Raw genomic sequence first — 18,251 nt, 5'->3', positions numbered from 1 at the left:
TTTTCAATGTCTCCAAGGCCACATTGAACTCCTCACGAGAGACCGAAGTTCCCCCATCTCCCGTAGACGAGATCGGATTCACACCGGAGTGTTCCTCCACACCGTCTACGGTATCAACCATACTCTTTGGTCGGTAAAGTCCTTAATAAAGAGACGAGGCTCTGATACCAATTGAAAGGATCGATATGGTTGACTAGAGGGGGGTGAATAGGCAACTACCAATTTTTAGCTTTTCTTTACCAAATTAAACTTTGCATCAAAGTAGGTTGTCTAGATGTGCAACTAGGTGAGCAACCTATATGATGCAATAACAACAAGCATACAAGCAAGCAAGGGAAGAAACACTAAAGAGCTTGCACAAGTAAAGGTAAGGTATAACCAAGAGTGGATCCGGTGAAGACGAGGATGTGTTACCGAAGTTCCTTCCTTTTGAGGGGAAGTAAGTCTCCGTTGGAGCGGTGTGGAGGCACAATGCTCCCCAAGAAGCCACTAGGGCCACCGTATTCTCCTCATGCCCTCACACAATGCGAGATGCCATGATTCCACTATTGGTGCCCTTGAAGGCGGCGACCGAACCTTTACAAACAAGGTTGGGGCAATCTCCACAACTTAATCGGAGGCTCCCAACAAGACCACGAAGCTTCACCACAATGGAATATGGTTCTGAGGTGACCTCAACCGTCTAGGGTGCTCAAACACCCAAGAGTAACAAGATCCGCTAGGGATGAGTGGGGGAATCGAAAATCCCTTGGTGGAAGTGTAGATCGGGGCCTTCTCAACCACTCCCGAGCCAATCAACAAGTTTGATTGGCTAGAGAGATAGATCGGGCGAAAATGGAGCTTGGAGTATTTAATGGAGCTTGAGCAATAAATGGAGCTTGGGGGAGGAAGAGGTGGGTGAGAAGGAAGAAGGGGACTCCCTTTTATAGTGGGGGCAACAATCCCGTTGCCCCCCACCAACCAGCCCTGCACAGGGCGGTACTACCGCTGAGAGGGGGCGGTACTACCGCCGGGACAACGGTACTGCCGCGCCAGCCAGCGGTACTGCCGCGCTGAGGAGACCAGTAGGGAACAGACCCAAATGCGGTACTACCGTGGTGGTAGGGAGGTACTACCGCTCCTGGAACGGTACTACCGCCACTACAACCGTGACTAGTGCCGCAAAACCCGACACGAGAAAAAGACCTCTCAAATCGAGGCAGTAGGAGCCAGACTGCCCAGCGGTACTACGGCAGTGGGGTCAAGGGCGGTAGTACCGCTGTGGAGCGGTACTACCGCTTGTGACCCTTCGGCCGTAGTACCGCAGGCAGTGCGGTACTACCACTGGGGCGAGAGAGAGAGAGAGAGAGAGAGAGAGAGAGAAGAAATCTCTCAAAGATGCTGAGGACAAGGCGGAGGTGCCAGGCCCCCAGCGGTACTACTGCTGTGGAGCCACGGGCGGTACTACCGCTGCGGAGTGGTACTGCCGCTTGTGGCTCCTCAGCGGTACTACCGCTGGGTGCGCGGTAGTACCGCTTTGACCCAGACAGGACAAGGAAGAGAGAGGAGAGATCTCTTCAATGGAAAGGAAATGCTCGGAGGGTGAGAAGCTGATGTGTACGTGATGATTCCACCCATGCAAAACCCCAGCGGACCCCCTCTTGATAGTACGGTGCCCTCTACGCAACTAGTACACCGAGAAAGAAACGAAAGAGCTACACCGTCTTGTAATACACTCCAAGGGGAAGAAGGCGTCTCGTGTCAGGGGAGAATCTGTGAATTATTCAAAGCACAAGATTAGTCCGCAAATATGTTGTCATCAATCACCAAAACTACCTTGAGAGAGATATGCCGTAACACGTCTTTTGTGTTAGCTCCTGGACCCTGGACGGGGCCATTAAGGACAGTATAACTACACCTAATCCCTGCCCTCCCAGCGATTTGGGTTTTCGGCCGTCCATTTTATTGATTTGAGAGTTCCTAGCCGTTAGATTTAATGTGAAAAGCAATCTGTTTCGCAGTGTGGCTAATCTGGCCCAGCTGTCCTGTGGGGTGCTGCTCCACAGGCCGAAACGAACGCTTCTGGTGCATTGGGCCTTCGGCCAGCCGGCAGCCCGTTTGAAGGAGGTAGGCCTACGAGCGACCGGTCCATCCACTCCCGAATCCAGTCCTATTTATCCACTCGCCCAATCCCGATCCGATCGAGCCTGAGGGAACGAGACCGCCGGTCGACCCCAGCGATCGGAGGAGAGGAGCGGTCGATGCGGCCAATTCCATCCATTGAAGACGGGGCGAGGGATGGGATCGAGACCGCATCAATTCTAGTCCGATTTATACACTCGCCCAATCCCGATCGATCCTTCCCAGCGATCGGAGAGGAGCAGCCGGTTCCACCCATTGAAGACGGGGTGAGGGATGGAATGAGTAAAATGCATCACAAGTCCTAAAACTATCATAGGTGTGTCAGTTTAGTCCTATAACTTTCAAACTGCACTTTTGGGTCCTAAAACTATCGGAAGTGTGTCGGTTTAGTCCTATAACTTCGAAACTGCACTTTTGGGTCCTAAAACTATTAGAGGTGTGTCATTTTAGTCCCATAACTTCAAAATTGCAGTTTTGGGTCTCAAAACTATGTATGTTTGTTCATCTGAGGTCCTAATCTTGCATGGCCACCATCCATGGTGCATTTTTTCAAATGAGCCCTTTGTATGTGTTTATGTCCCCCAAAGTGGTACATACGCTTCCACGTTGCAGTGTGTCCTGCAACCCGCATGCCCACCACCTACATGGCCATGAGCTGCACGGTAGCCTCCCTGGGAGGTTTGGCGTGACCGTCGTGGAGACCCCGAGCTAGTCGGCATGAAGGACGACATCCCTCTCCCTCGGCGAGGCCGCCGGGGAGATCCCGAGCCAATTGGGATGGAGTACGCCATCCCACCTCTCTCTCTCTCTCTCTCTCTCTCTCTGTTTGATGATATCATCGTTGCCCCAACACCCATGCCGTAGAGTTGGCCGTGCAGGTTGTTGTTTGGGCACGAGCATGGACATAGGTGGTGAGCTGTCGGGCGACACAGAGGAGTGCGTAGAAACTGCAAAGCTGGCGCAGAGGTCGTCGAGAGTGACACAACCCTAGTAGTAGCCATAGGTGGGTACCAATTGGATGTTGTGCGACGTGTCGTTCTGCTACTGTTGGGGGAGGGGCTGAGATGACCGGTCTACTCTCCTCGCTGGAGCTCAAACCATCATTCCACTGATGGCCTCTGTACCGTCGCCTCTGAGCATTCTATGCGTGGGAGAAGACGAGCGCGTGAGAATGAGGCGAGACAACGCTCTAGTTTTTTTGTTGCATATTTACCTTTCATAACTTAACCTGGTGGGCCCATTGGGTCGGGTCAACGTGGCTACAATCCAAGCATTTCCAAGTGACTCGTTGGTGGGTCAATGCTAACCATGCAAGCTTAGGACGTAAGAGAAACAAACTTACATAGTTTTGGGACCCACAACTGCTGTTTCAAAGTTATAGGACTAAACTGACACACCTTCGATAGTTTAGGGCCCAAAAGTGCAGTTTCGAAGTTATAGGACTAAACTGACACACCTCTGATAGTTTTAGGACCCAAAAATGCAGTTTCAAAGTTATAGGACTAAACTGATACACCTCCGATAGTTTTAGGACTTATGATGCATTTTACTCGGATGGAATCGAGTCTATCCGGTCGATCCCAGCGACAAAGGAGCGGAATCCGGGTCGGGGCAATCCAATCCAGCGCGTGCCAGATTCAGGATGCATCGCCTGTTTGAAACCGCTCTTCTCTCCTTCAAGCTAGCAATCATGGCCCTCCTCTACTGGAAACTGCTCTGCCCTCCTTGAAGCTCACAATCATGGGGTATTATTCATTCATGGCTAGTAAAGTCACAAACCTTTCTTATGCCCGGTGGTACTATATAATGTTTCCCTCCCTGGCTATGCACCCTACTCCAGCATCTACATTCGAGCTGTGGCACGCCAGGATGGCGGTGGCGGCCCGCGCCTCAGGCTCGCCCACGAAGCGTGACACGAAGGCCTCCTCGCCTCCTCTCCCTTCCTCGCCTCCCCACGGGGCGGCGGCGACGGCGGCAAGGACGGCGTGCTGCGCTCGTCCCCTCCGCTCCACCAGAGGTACCCACGACCTGTCCCCGTCCGCGCCTCCATCACGCTCGAGGACCCCCGGTCGCCATCGGCCCTGGCCTCCTACCGGATCCCGCTCGCCGTCCTCACCTGCCTCCTCCTCGGCACGCTCGTGTCCGCCCCTTCCGCCTGGTCGCACCTCGCGAGTCCTTGTCCCATCGATCTACGTTGCATCTCGTCGGGATCCGTCATGCTTACTGAAATTCGTGGTTTTATTGGACCATAAAACGAGCCTTACCTGTGCGGCAAAGATGGGATTCGGCTCCAGTGCCCCGGGGTAATGTGATGTTGAGCTCAGCGTGCATATAGGGGAATCTTTGTGTGGAAATCAGTTTTAACGTTCGTTTGATTGGCTTGGCTTGGTGTTGTCACCATTCAGGTAAGCAACTCTCTATGGAGAATCCACATCTTGGAAGCCATGTGCCGAGCGCCGCAGCGATGAGATCTCAGGCAAGTTCTGACATTGATCCCTCCGTAGAAACACGATGAAAGATGTTTCATAAATGTGACTATCTTCTCAGTGTATCTTTTTTCCTGTTGTGTCTTCATGTATCTTGAATTCCTGATACTACTGCAAAGCCAATATGTTGCCAGGGTAGTTGAATTTTTTTTCTTAAGACCATAAGTAAATTGAACAGTTGACCTTCTAGACATATTATATTCTACATTTCTTCTTTAATGGCTGCACCTTTTACAATGAACCTTTAAACCAAAGCCGGATACAGAAGCAATCAAAACTGGCCGATGATATCATTTTTCTTTAACAGAAGGGACCTCTAAAGCTGCTGATAGCAAGAGGACGGGCCTCCTGAATCAGCTGATGGTGCATCACATTATCTCGGAGATGCGTACATATCTCCAACATTTTCAGGGTTTTGATCTGAGTTAGACGTGACGAGAAGCAAATTTTGCTGCTCATACATGTGCTAAAGAGCTCTAGGTTTACAGTCAGACTTTGTTTCTCCCTTTGTAATCCCTGAATTTCTGATTGACATTCTGCAATCAGATGTGATCCGTCAAGATGAATAAAATGAAGAGGGCAGTTCCCAAAAAAGAAAAAAAAATGATGGTGCATCGCAGTTGTAAGAGTTCTCCCAGGTAATAGTGATACTCTTGCATGTCTGTGCATGTGTTTTTGGGTTACCTGGGCTATTGGTAAGTTTGGACGTTATTTAATTCGTGCAAGTGTAGCGACACCATTTTCCATGCTAGTTTGTTTTGGTAAGCCTTTTTAATGTATATAAATGGAATTGCTGGTCTGCCACTTCCTTACATATATCTTTCAGCCTGGTTGCTCTTTAACAAAACAAGCAAACAAAAATGGACAACATGATTACAACATATCCCCGCTGCTGCTTGTATGGTAGTATTTAGTATATCATTATTTGGTATTGCAACTAATTTAATCCTTGTTAGGTGTTGTCCGACGAATGTGTGCCCTCCACAAGAAATAGCCAGGTGCATTAGGCTGACATAATTCTTTTTTGTTTCCAAACATGGTGGCTCTTCGGTAGAGGCATTTGAAGATTTCATTTATGCACCATGAAAGCAATCTATTTCTTATTGCCTAGTATCTCATTATTTGTACCGATTAGTTGTATTTACTATATAAATTGTTGTGTATACTATTATACCAAGTCAATTTATATGTGACCTTGCTTTTACCGAGTGTATGTATATATATAAAAGATTTTCTTGGACTACCAACTAATGTATGGTTATGGTACTAAAAAAACTAATGTATGGTTACATTTAAGCAAGTTCAATTATTTCATATGGCCATATATTTATCAAAATTTCTACCATTTCATTGTATAAATAGATGGGCACAGCAACGCGCGTCATCAATGATCTAGTTTAACTTGATTATCTGGAACATAAGACCCAACGTAGGCTCGCTTATTGAGTCAAGCAGGGTTCGGAAAGAAGATCATACATGAACTACTGCATTTTAATTCTCTTATAATAAGAAACCTAGTGAAAAATCCTTTCAGCTGCATTTTCTGTTCACAAGGTTCGTACACATTTTGAGATATATTTGGACTTACAATTGTACCAATATATAAGCTGGGCGGCATAGAAGTTTAGTCAAACTGACTTTATTTAGTCAAATTGACGGTCAAAGTTCACCAAAAAATGCGTACGGTCTTTGTAGCACTATTTTTGAACTGGCTGCGTTCAGCAAAATTGATGCTCATTTCAGGCTTCATCCTTTCTCTAATTAATTTCCTCCGAGTCCTTTAATGATTAGGAATAAAAAATATGAAGTGCCCTGGCGGCAAACCCACGGATATAAATATCAAAACTATGCAACGCAAAAAATACCAATAGCAGACAAGCTCCACAATGTCCTGAAGCACAACGGGAATGCACAAAGTAGCACAGCAGGGCGCCATGTTCTCCTGCAACCAGAAGACCTACCAACCTACCCAACCTAGCAAACTGGCAAAAAGATCTATATAGCCCTTCTATTTCATGAAACTAGGTATTGTGTTATCCAGTCAGGTGCCTCGCTGACCACTTCGAGTACAAAAAGGAAATTACAAAGCCGGAGCAATGATTATTAACAAAGAATTTCTTAGTGTTTACATTATTGTACACACACCATCCTACGGAGATGCCGTGGCTTCTGCACAGTTCAAGATCGTAACCTCAAAGCTGAAGGCATCAAGATGAAGGCAAAAAAAAAGGGCATCATGCTCGTCTCGCCTCGAGAAAAAGCGCGGGCATCAATCGAAAGATTGAAACTGATGCAAAAAAAAGAGTGGTGGCAGCTGGGGCACCACACAAAATAATCCATCTAGTACCTTCCTAGCAATCTCAAGCATGCCTACGCTCCTGCATTGTATAATACACAAAATATTATTGGAGGAATGACCCAACACTGAAAAAAATGTTAGCATCAAAATTCCGAAGGAGTAGCTAGAATGAATAGTATAGCCACACACGAGGATGGCATACAGTCACAAATGGCATATATATCAGATAAAGGTTTCCCTAATACTGTTTCTAGTACTGGTACTGTTGAATAATTGCTGGGCTCATGTGATCATTTATGTTCCAGGCTGCTGTTCTGATAATAATTTCAAAGGCAAGTGCTTCATAGGAACAAAGGCATTGATTGTACTCCCTCCGTCCCATAATATAAGATCGTTTTGCAAGCTTATCTTGCGAAACGATATTATATTATGGGACGGGGGAGCAGTAAATTAAGACAAATCGCAAATATAAGAAGCATATTAAACATTACTCCCTCCATTCCCAAAAGTAAGGCGTATGTTGCTTCGTTACAACGTTATATAACATGAAATTTGTGTCACTTGATTCGTATTTGGAAGTACTTTGTTATGATAGTGATTTTGTATCACATAAATCAAATATTAAAAGAGTAATTGTTGGTCAAAGTCTTGTCTTAACAAAACGAAATATGCCTTATTCATCAGAACGGAGGGAGTAGATAATATTGAGAATCAGCCAAATACATACTTGTCTGTATGGACCCTTTGCCTAATCCTCTGCCAGAATCAGCTTGTGCCAAATGAGGTGCAATGAGGGCATCCAATTTGACAACCCAGAGTGCAACTGCAGACGTCGTTTGTGGCATCGTTTGAAAGTATACAGTAATGTCATCCACATATGAACTAAAGCTTACTGCTGATGAGCGTTGGTACAACCAATCCTCATCAATTGCCCCAACAAAATCAACAAGAACCTGCAGGGAAGAAACATGGCAAAACAAAAGACAGTGCATACTGTATAAATTACCTGAAACTGAATGAATGTTCTGATATTACAATGTAAACAGGAAAAAGATACTGACCTGCAAAAGCTCTGGTAATGATGATGTCCGTCGCAGCCGCTTAACCCACAGGTTGTGTGAAGACTTCATCCACAAACCAGTGAAAGCTGCCGTAGGCATGCGTGCCTACATCAGCACACACAAAATGAGGACAAAATATGATTAAGAAGCTGCTATGAAATACATATGCTATTTGTGATCAAACAAGTGAATGGCGATCCAATACAGCAACATAACTCAACTTTGAGTCACCATGTATCATAGTTTCTTAACGAAGTAGATCCCAGACACTAAACTCTGCGTAGAACAACCATTTTCTAGTACTCACCTCAATAGCATGAATGGCTGCTTTAAGTGCCTGTAGCTGCGAAGGAAGAACTTTATGATTTGGCACATCGTACAAATCCTCAGGCTCCCTGCATGTTGCCACATGTATAGCATATCTTTCTTCAAGATCAAAACCAACCTCAAAAGTAGAGTGGCATATTCTGCAATGTTTTTCATCTCTCCAATACAGATCATGACAATTTTCACAATGAACGAGTGATTCTTTAAATGATCTCTTGCCACACTTAACAGCAGTAAGGGAAGAATAGAAAGAAGTCCAGATCCATTTATCTAACGCTTGCAACCTTTCCCACTTCAACATCTTCTCATCACTTCTCCTCCCAACTCCAATTCCTATTGCAGATGATGCATTTTGAAGATTACCAGCTAGATATGTTGGAACAGAAGCACTGTCAATGTCTGATAGGGGTGAAGCTCCATCTCCACTACTTGGCTTGGGTGAATATCTGTTTCCACTGCTTGTCTCGGAACGAGAAGAATCAGATGATGCTGTGAGCGCAACTACACACCCATCTTCCAAGTGTTTTTTCATGCCTTCAAAAAGACATGATTGCCTCTTTTTCATTGATGCAAGAAGATGAGCTTCCCTGGTGCCTCTGATGTCTAGGACAGACAACAGCGACAGTAAATCCTGCAATGCAAACAAAAAAAGAGCCGGTAACTTTATTTGTGGAAGTTTAACCTCAAGTGATTAAATAAGAGGCAAATTTAGATGCTACGCAAATTAAGCAGGTGGGCAACCTGTGGTGAATCTATCACTTCCCAGTGACCATCTTCTGAGGACTCAAAGTAAACCCTACGGTGCCCTGGATCATCTGCTCTACAAGGGCCAAGGAAGAGCCAGTAATTGTTATATCTGCGATCTGATCCTAAGAGAACAATTTGTGGCTGATGTGCAAATCCTGTGGGTGATTCGTTAGCTCCAGAGTCGGCAATGTAATCCTGACTCCTCAGGCTTCCTGACTGTCCTTGCATGGAAGAATCAAAACTGTGCGAGCTTCCTGGTCTATTTAAGTACTCGTCACTAGATTGATAAATGGTTCTTGTACACTTCTTTATCTTCCCACCTGAGGCATGCGACTGTGCTCTCTGTATGTTAGACAGGACACTTTGTGGTTCCTATGAAAGGTAGAAAACAATAATATAAGATTCTGCAGCTTTCCAACAGGGCATACAAATAGAGAATAGAACATTTGTATGAAGGCTGAGCTTTAATTTGGAACGTGAACACAACAAAATTATCCAAGATTAAGTTTCCCAACAACTGAGAATGGCACTGGCTATTGTATGTATTTTCACTTCGAATACTTCAAATGAGTTATACGGTAACCTAAGGCAGGCACTATCCACTTAACATATCCTAATGAAAGTAGTATCTACTTAAAATGTCCATTTCTCCTAATTCTGCCTAAGCCGTAAGGAGACACAATCATAGTGTAGTTAGGAACTTAGGATAATCAATTATAAGTGCGATCATTTATGTTAGTTGTGGAGAACTGAATAAAGCACATCAACAAAAGAAGAAAATTCAGTGGAGGTAAATTTGCATAAATGGTTCATGGGTGGATGATTTAAAAGAAAAAACTGAAATAATGCCATAATCTTCTAAAGAATGAGACCTTGCTCTCTTATCTCATCTGATCACTTCTAAGAACATCCAAACTATTTATGTAGTTACATTACCAAGACAGAGCACTATAGTCAGCCAGAAAACGTCATACAGGGCAACATTAACAATAATGAAAAAAGAATAATGATCCTTTTAAGTCCTGGATGGTCATTTTGCAAGTTCAGTACTCCCTCCGATCCACATAATAAGCGTCGCAGTTTTGAACTAAGGTTGAACTAACCTCAGCTCAAAACTGCTACACTTATTTTGGGTCGGAGGGAGTAAGGTTTAAGCAATGATGCCTTGAACAAAGATGAGATGTTGCAATTGAAATATACCAGAAAAGAGTGAAGGTTACCTCAAGCCTTGGAACAGAACCAGCACCAGAAACAACATCTATCAAAGCAACCAAGCAATCCAGCTTCTCATCGATGCTTAGGTCTGAGTACTCGCCTTCCATCAACCCCAGTAGCCATCGTTCTCCGGAATAACTTTCATCAATTTCACTGCATTTATTCATATTTTTATGTACGTTTTTCTGTCTCCACCTGATAATTCTACTTTCATGCTCAGGATAACTCTCTTGTGGACCATCAGATTCATCACCACTGCTGCTAGCATCCCCATCATCATCAACAGTTCCAGAATCCTCGGTATCTGATCTAGAATCTTCTTTTCCTTTAATCCGAGGATCAACACGGAGACGATATGCAGAAGGCGCAATCTTCTCAAACAATGTGATGTCACTAGAGAGAGTGGAGAAAATAAGCTGCTCTACTTCTGATGCGCCAGAGAGATTAAGACCAATAATCTGAAGAGAACAATCAAGTAAATGCCACGGAGATACTCAACCAAAAGTATATACAGAAGGCCAGCTATCATCAATATGAACAGTTTATTTCTGATACTACCTGTGGTGATTTGGCAAGTTCAGCAACCTTTAACCCACCGCTTCCTTTCTTAGACAATAGTGCAAACAATTCACCTTTCAGTGTACGAGGACGTAACCCATACTTAACCATTTGATTTTTCTCCTATAATTGAATAGAAGGATATACGTTACTTTGAAACATAATATAAGTACTTGTAGGGGGAATCTATTGCTACAGCATATATACAAATATTGGTAGCTGTAACCAGAAAGGCATGCACACCCACATACAAGTATTAGATCTAGAATAGTGAGGTGTCTCATTAAGTACCTTGTTAAAGAAATTCCGATTCAGCATATGATGATCTGAACCAAAACCTGAAGCAACCAGAACCTGGCGTAGTATTTCAACCCAAGTAAGAGAATTCAGGGATTTGATCCAAAAATTCACATCGAATTCTTGTTCTCTAACCTGAAAGAGAAACATAGAGGCAAACCATTTAGCTATTTCATTTTTCAGATAAGTTCTTCAAACAGGAAGCAGGTATGCAGGATGACAGTTCTCTTATCCATCCATTCAAGACATTCACCCTAATGAAGCAGCATCAAGTAGTCTGAACTCTATCTAGTTACCTCCCGTCGAATCTATAAGAAAAGAAAGCAAGACAATTACTTGCTCAGTGAAACTCGGACTCTGGTCCGCATTCTATGGGTAGTACTCCCTCCGTTTTTATTTACTCTGCATATTAGATTTGACTGAAGTCAAACTTCATAAAGTTTGACCAAGTTTACAGAAAACAATATAAACATTTACCATAACAAATCTAGATGATGTGAAAGTACATTCAATAATGAATCTAATGGTATTGATTTGTCATTGTATATGTTAATACTTTTGTTTATAAACTTTGTCAAAGTTTACAAAGCTTGACTTTGACCAAAGCTAATACATGGACTAAGTAAAAACGGAGTATGACAAGACGAACACCTCAACTGAAACAGAAGTTTGGTGCTGCAATTGACAAAGTCATGGAACTAAATAAATGTAAATATGAGAAGAATAGCATAGTCAGTTTCTTCACAGAAAGTAGTATGATTTATCAGACCATATAGAAAGATAAGGATCATGTTGATGTCACACTTATTGGCTATTGCACGATCACTGTTACTCAATGTAATGAATTACGATGAACACAAGTCAGTAGCCACGTGCTACTAGAAAACAAAGCCGATCCATCCTACGCTGTCATTCATTAAACCCTGTAGGACCATATTGTTCTTCAAGGAAATCATTAACTTGATATCCAGAGTAGACTGGAACAGGAGCATAACAAAAAAAAAGTGCATGGTAATGGAACCGCTCGACAAATTGCTCAACTCCAGCACTAGTCTAAGACCATATACTTTGACTTCTGAATGCAGCATTATATTCGAACTATAAACTTAACACAATGTGCAACAAACTCGCCAATACTTCTGCTAACATAAATAAATATACCCAACAAGGTACAATCAGACTGACAAAAACTAATAAAATGAACCTACTACTAGGTTCTCCACTCATTCAAAATTCAGCTGTGAACTGTCTGACAATGCTGAAATGACGCCATAGCACAATAGCTCTAGAATAAGCACAATGTAATTCTATCTTTGAAATGAACTAAAGTGTACAGCACATTTCAAAACTCACAAAGTTCAGAAAGCTTGAGAATCTGCTATCTTTAGACGATCTTGGTACAAACACACTGCCGCTGCCCCTTTCTGTGTTTAACATAAGTAGCTTGAGAAGACTGACATGTACTTTCCCCAACAACAAGGAGTCCTGGAGGTCACATTTGCACAGTAAGAAAACAATACAGAAAATTATACCAATTTCAGGGAGATTTAACAAAAATTTCACCTTGTCATGGAATGCTTGTGCAAACTCATCAAACGTAAAGGGATGAACATCCATACTACCAAAATGTGTGTAGACAAACCGGACAACCTGCCAAGAATATTTTCGAATTAACAGATGCTGGCCACAGTTTCAACATGAAAACTGGTTGAGGAAAGGTGGGCGCACTAAAATCTACGAGCACGGCAGTAACACAAACAATAAGTGAAGGAAGAAAGAATTTTTCAGTTAACCATGTACATATGGGCTATTGAGATTTTTAACAACATGCTTAGGCCATTAATGTTCCAAACAAAATAACCAAATATATTATAGGAGACATGTCTAATATTCCTGCTGTCCAGATGCAACTAAATCCGGTAAACTACTGGTTGGATTCATGAACAAAATTGGTACCAGTATGAAAAGATTATTGAAGCCAGTCTTGTTCCACTACCAGCACAAGACATGTATGATCATTCACTATACAGTAAATTCCATAAGTTAATAGAATATAGAAGTTGGACAGACTGATCATGAGCTTTTTTTCATTTCATCTAAGGTAAATTCCATTAATGATGATAATACTACTCATGTATTCTCAAAGTAATGTGTTGCATTTAACCTGGAAGAGCTTTTTCACCATTTCAGGTGATGACTCCCAAGGTTTTGTGGGAAATGGCTGTTTCATCCTGACACTTGTTGGAGGAAACCTGGCAAGTAAATCTGCAAGAGAAGCACTAATGCTTAAGTAAATTGGCTTATATTGGAAAAAAATGAGAACAAAGAGGTAGAAGATGATATTGCAAACCTTTACAAAGGGGGCAGCCATGTCTCCCAGTTGAAGAAATATGAGCTGAACATCTTAACGGATTAGGACCTGCTTGTAGCTCACTGAGCTCAAGCTCCTCATCATCAACTAAAGTAGCATGTTCAGTTCGTAGTTCTGAGGATTCTGATTCATCAACTGAAAGATGGCACTCCACTAGAGGATGCTCCTTCAAATCAGTAACTCTGCCACATGTCACCTAAAATAGCGAGAAATCACCATTAGTGTACTACACAAAAGGCAGATTAAGTTTCATTTAACCAGATTAAAAAGGTCAAATTGCAACAGCAAAAAATGCTTTCCTTCTAAATGACCGCCAGTTAATAACTTTACAGGTCTAGATTCGCATTCTAGAGGACTAAAAGTTAGCTCATTATCTCCATATGTGGATTTCTCCAAGTAATAAAGCTTACCTTTCTTTTACTCGGTGCAGGTCTACTCTTTTTGTTTACTTTCTTCCGTGGCAAAGTTTGTTTCTGCACATAAGGTTAAAAGGAGGAAATTCTGAGTTGCTAATTCAGAATATACAACTACTAAAGTTTCAAATAACATAGGCTGTATCAGACCAAATTAAATAAGCAACTTTACTTGGGCAAGCTTTCCACCAAAATCTTCGAATGGTCTCAATGACCTCAAGCAACCACTTTCATCAATGAAACTGGAGCAATCTTGAATTTCTGCAGTTTGGGAATACATTGCATGCCACACTGTCATTAAACCTTTGCCCTTTCCATGCTTCCTCACAGGATCATTGTTCTCAAATGGCAAAGTGGATCTCTGAGCAGTAGGCGACATGATCTGCAGATGAACATTTTTTTAGAAAGGTGGGCACCTGACGTTACAGGTCTCAATATAACAAATGGAAACAAATTAACATGGATTACAATTACAAAAAGGCACAATAAGCACAAAAGGTCAGTTTAGCTAACAGCATCTTCATCTCAGGCACTAAAATAATTTGTCAATCAGCAACTGACAAAATAACACAAGAATTTTAAGAAACAAATACGGTGGATCTCTAATCTTACATCTAACCGAATAAAAATGAACATTAGAGTGCCTTCAGAAAGATTGTTACGGCAAATAGCTGAATAAAAGTGATACTAAGGCAGGGACTGTAAATCTTTTATACCAATTCAAATGTGGGGGGCATCGCCCACAAAATACATGGGATTTAGTGTTGTATATCCTGGCCCAAAAGTTTCCAGAATCCATTGTTCTAATTACAAAAAAGAGGCCTGATAATAAAATAAAGATAATGCTGGATCAGAACCAGCAGTTCAGCAAAGAAGATGACAGTAGCTCATGATTGTACACTACAAAGTATGGATACGGCAGAAACTGCCGAAATGCCGTCCTAGTACAGGGGGATACGGGGACCCGCGCGGATACACCGGGATACACGTATCCTGCAGTATCCCATCTTTTCCAAATTAAAAAGGGGGAAAGAAATCGGATACATCAGATACGGTGTGGACACGGTGGGGACTCGGGATCCAGCTCGCAACCGCAGCCTAGGCTGGAGGCTGCTGCTGCCTGGACTCGCCTCTCTTGGTCGCCGGCTCGACGCCGCTGTTTCCCCCAAGCCCAGCTCTTCCCCAGACGAAGAACATCCGTCCAGCAGAGAGGAAGATAGCAAGGCGTTCAACGACAAGGAAGAAGGACTGGGCGGGGAGAAAGATGGGGACTACAACCAGCAGCGAGGAAGAAGATATAAGCGGCGGCTCAGTCTTTTCTTCTGCTCTCTGCAGCTCTCAGGCGGCTGGAGGAAACAAGAAGAGAACGGCTAGAGGAGCTGACTAGTCTAGGGTTTCAGGAACTGGACCATATATGGGCTCTGAGTGGAGAGCTACATGGGCCTGAGTGGAGGGTTCGTATGGACTATGGGCTGCCCCAAAGTCTTTTATCAATAGAAATGAGGCAACATATATCCAGTAATTCCTTGACAAAAAACATATATCCAGTACAAAATCTCTGATCTAAAAATTATCATTAAATTTTTATTACATGCTATTTTTTCTGTATATTTATATACCCTGCCGTATCCCCGAATGGTTGTTTTTTGAAAAATGCCGTATCCCGTGTCCATGTATGCGTATCCCCGTCTTTCCGTCCCCGTGTCCGTGCTTTTTAGATTGTACACACATGATGGCACCAAATGGTATGGCAACAACCAGTAAACAATAATTAACACGGAAAAAAAAAGTATGTGCTAGAAGCGACAATGAAAATGTGTACTTAGCCTGAATAGTGAGTTAGTGACTATGCTTTCCTAAAAGGCTCTGGTACAGAAAACCAAAAATTATGCTTGACCATACTGACTATCAGCACCAGTCGTCATTAGCCACACACAGTGAGACGAGGCACGGCACCAACAGGAAACAAAAGCTGTGCTAGAAATGAAAATGAAAACACTTGAGCAGCCTAAGCAATACCTTTCTCTTCTTCAAAACGCTTTGATCCTGGTAGGAATGATGTCCTGTGGTATCTGCAACTATTAAAAACAGCATCAATCAATTCAACATGATATTGTGAGGGTATTAACCACATCTACAGAATGCAATTCGAACATGAAGTATGCAAAATATGTTAGCAGCATTAGTGTTGGAAAGGATCAAATGGGGATTGAAGGTGCTTTCAGATCCTGCTAATTCTACTTTCCTTGTTTACCCAGAAGTCTAGTTTAGTGCCATTACAAAGCAACCACAACTTGAAGCACAAATGAATAGGACGAACACAATCAAGCACAAGATGCTCGATACAATCTCCGTATTACAAATGAGTGAAGCCCAACGAAAAGGTTGGGACTTCCATAGCATGCTAACTCGTTAACACAATTAGTATTGTTTTGAGATGGACACAAGAATGAGGGAATGCATGGCCGAAAGAGAAGGATGAAACTTACATGGCATGGTAAATAAACAATTACAGTAAATGGCAGTGTTTTGAGATGGAACATAAGAAGTGTTACACCTACCAAACAAAAAATGAGACAATTACCAGAGTTGTTAATAGAACTGTGTGGTTGATTAAGCTTAATTAGGTCTTTTGCATGGTTTAACCTATTGGGACACATAGATAGAAAGATATGTCTATGATGATAAATGACTTTCTCAGTAAACTTTAGTGCTACTAGAGACAGACCCCTGACATGGACATGTGCCCTTTCAGGAAGGGGATCGAAATCACCCCCAAGAGATGGACCATCCTTGCGGAAGACTTTCCTCAGAATATAATCCTTCGGAAACAGGACTTGTGATCGAAGTGTGTGTTTCTCTCCTACAAGGCTCATACTCCTACCAAGAGTAATGTCATCCTCGGGCTGCAAACCCGCAATACCTTGCATTGGAGATTGGCTTGAATTGGAAGACCTGCTGCTGCTACATCTAGGCCAATTTGATCTTGCACTAGCTTGTGTTTCCACATGAACCTCTGCAGCTTCCATGTGTCTCCTCTCTTTCCGCCTCCGCTCTTTGAACCATATTCTGACCTGGTTGTAAGTCAAACCAACAGATGCCGCATACTCTGTCAGATCCTCCGGCTTCGGATATTGTACCTCTGGATCGAGAAATTTTTAGCCACAGCACAAAAAGTTGAACAACAAAAAATAAGACATGACAGCAGGAAAGGAGCTTGAAACACTAGCACATGCCTACCAGAATAAAAGCTCTCCAACATCTGGATTTGCAGGGGAGATTTCTTTGTCCCTGCATTATCACTCTTGGCTAGAAATCCTTTGGCCATCATCTGGAGAAAACCATAATCAGGTCTCAGCTCACAAAGCAGGCGAGTGACAGTAAACACCCTGTTACAAAACACTAAAAGGCCAGGGAAATGGTAGCTTCACGAATCTCAATTTGTGTTCAAGAGCTTAAATGCTGAGAACAGTCACAACACAACTGGGCAGCAAGTAAGCACAAAATTACATACTGGACCTGGTGCAGCTAGAGCAGACGCTTGCTACAAAATTAGGACTCAAGCGGCAAATTTCTACAAGCAACGACTGAATCGGCCAGTATCGCAGGCCTGGTCAGGAGGCCCTCCTAGCTTAATTATCCATCGAGTTAATGCCGCCTACTCCTGACAAGAGAAATTCGAGCCCAGGTTCTAGTTGCTAGGGGGATTTCCTTGCTAGGAGGGAGGGGGGGGGGGGGGGGGGCGGATTTAGAGCCAGAAATTGCGGAGGCCGGTGAGTTGGGTTTAACTCAATCAGTGGATGGAAACGAGCTCATACCTCAAACCCCAATTGCCAGAGCCCGCGGACGGGGCGGAGGCAGCGAAGTCCCGACGAGGAGGCACGGGGACGGCGATGGAGGCGACGCGCATGAGAGGCGGGGGGCGGGCGACGGCACGGCGGCGGGCGTGCGCCACGGGCGGCGAGGGGAGGCGGTGTCCTGCTGGGTGGCCGGCGGGCGCGGGGTTCTAGGCGGCGGCCATGGATGAGGAGGCGGCGAGGTGTGTTGCTGGGGGGGTGGGAGGTGGGCGCGGGGATGGGGGTGGGGTTCAGCGGCGGTGATCCGGCTCCGGGGTGGGGGCGCGGGGAATGGAGGCGGCGGGAGGGAGAGGGGAGCGACGCCCAAAACCCTTACCGACGAGTGGGCCGCCGTTTTTCCTTAAACCCTTGGTGAAGGGGAATGGTCGAATGGATTAGTTAGGAGAAATATCTGCGGTGTGCTCTTCTTCCACGTCGGCCCCTGGAGGTTGTCTGGTTCTCCAAATAGCCCTCCCCTCAACAACTTTGTAGGGTTCACTTCATTCCTCCTTTCTCGAGA

The 18,251-nt window shown here is 43.8% G+C and overlaps 1 protein-coding gene and 1 long non-coding RNA gene across 3 annotated transcripts; one reads left to right on the top strand and one right to left on the bottom strand.

Annotated features, from left to right (window-relative positions):
* The first annotated feature begins 3,880 nt into the window (after positions 1 to 3,880).
* On the top strand, positions 3,881 to 6,558 carry LOC147978652 (uncharacterized). Its single transcript, XR_015618224.1, has 3 exons — positions 3,881 to 4,424; positions 4,527 to 4,597; positions 4,915 to 6,558. It is a non-coding gene; the product is annotated as an uncharacterized LOC147978652 (long non-coding RNA).
* A 45-nt stretch (positions 6,559 to 6,603) lies between these two features.
* Positions 6,604 to 17,846, bottom strand: LOC125542954 (homeobox-DDT domain protein RLT3). 2 transcript variants are annotated; one of them, XM_087546440.1, is made up of 18 exons: positions 17,714 to 17,846; positions 17,136 to 17,226; positions 16,819 to 17,037; positions 15,915 to 15,973; positions 14,068 to 14,277; positions 13,893 to 13,955; positions 13,462 to 13,678; positions 13,276 to 13,376; positions 12,675 to 12,761; positions 12,465 to 12,596; positions 11,106 to 11,246; positions 10,815 to 10,937; positions 10,262 to 10,714; positions 9,036 to 9,413; positions 8,275 to 8,925; positions 7,968 to 8,072; positions 7,634 to 7,859; positions 6,604 to 6,985 (listed from the first exon to the last, which is right to left on the bottom strand). In XM_087546440.1, the coding sequence occupies exons 2-18, from the start codon at positions 17,224 to 17,226 to the stop codon at positions 6,978 to 6,980; spliced, it is 3,264 nt and encodes a 1,087-aa protein (XP_087402566.1). In that variant the 5' UTR covers positions 17,714 to 17,846; the 3' UTR covers positions 6,604 to 6,977. The 2 variants fall into 2 exon arrangements, with proteins under 2 accessions (XP_087402566.1, XP_048562139.1); XM_048706182.2 differs by having other exon boundaries at positions 15,915 to 15,967.
* Between the last annotated feature and the right edge of the window lie 405 nt (positions 17,847 to 18,251).

Source organism: Triticum urartu, chromosome 3A, assembly GCF_056163025.1.
Source record: "Triticum urartu cultivar PI428250 chromosome 3A, HENAU_Tu73, whole genome shotgun sequence".
Lineage (NCBI taxonomy): Eukaryota > Viridiplantae > Streptophyta > Magnoliopsida > Poales > Poaceae > Triticum > Triticum urartu.
This window is presented reverse-complemented; position numbering and strand designations above follow the sequence as displayed.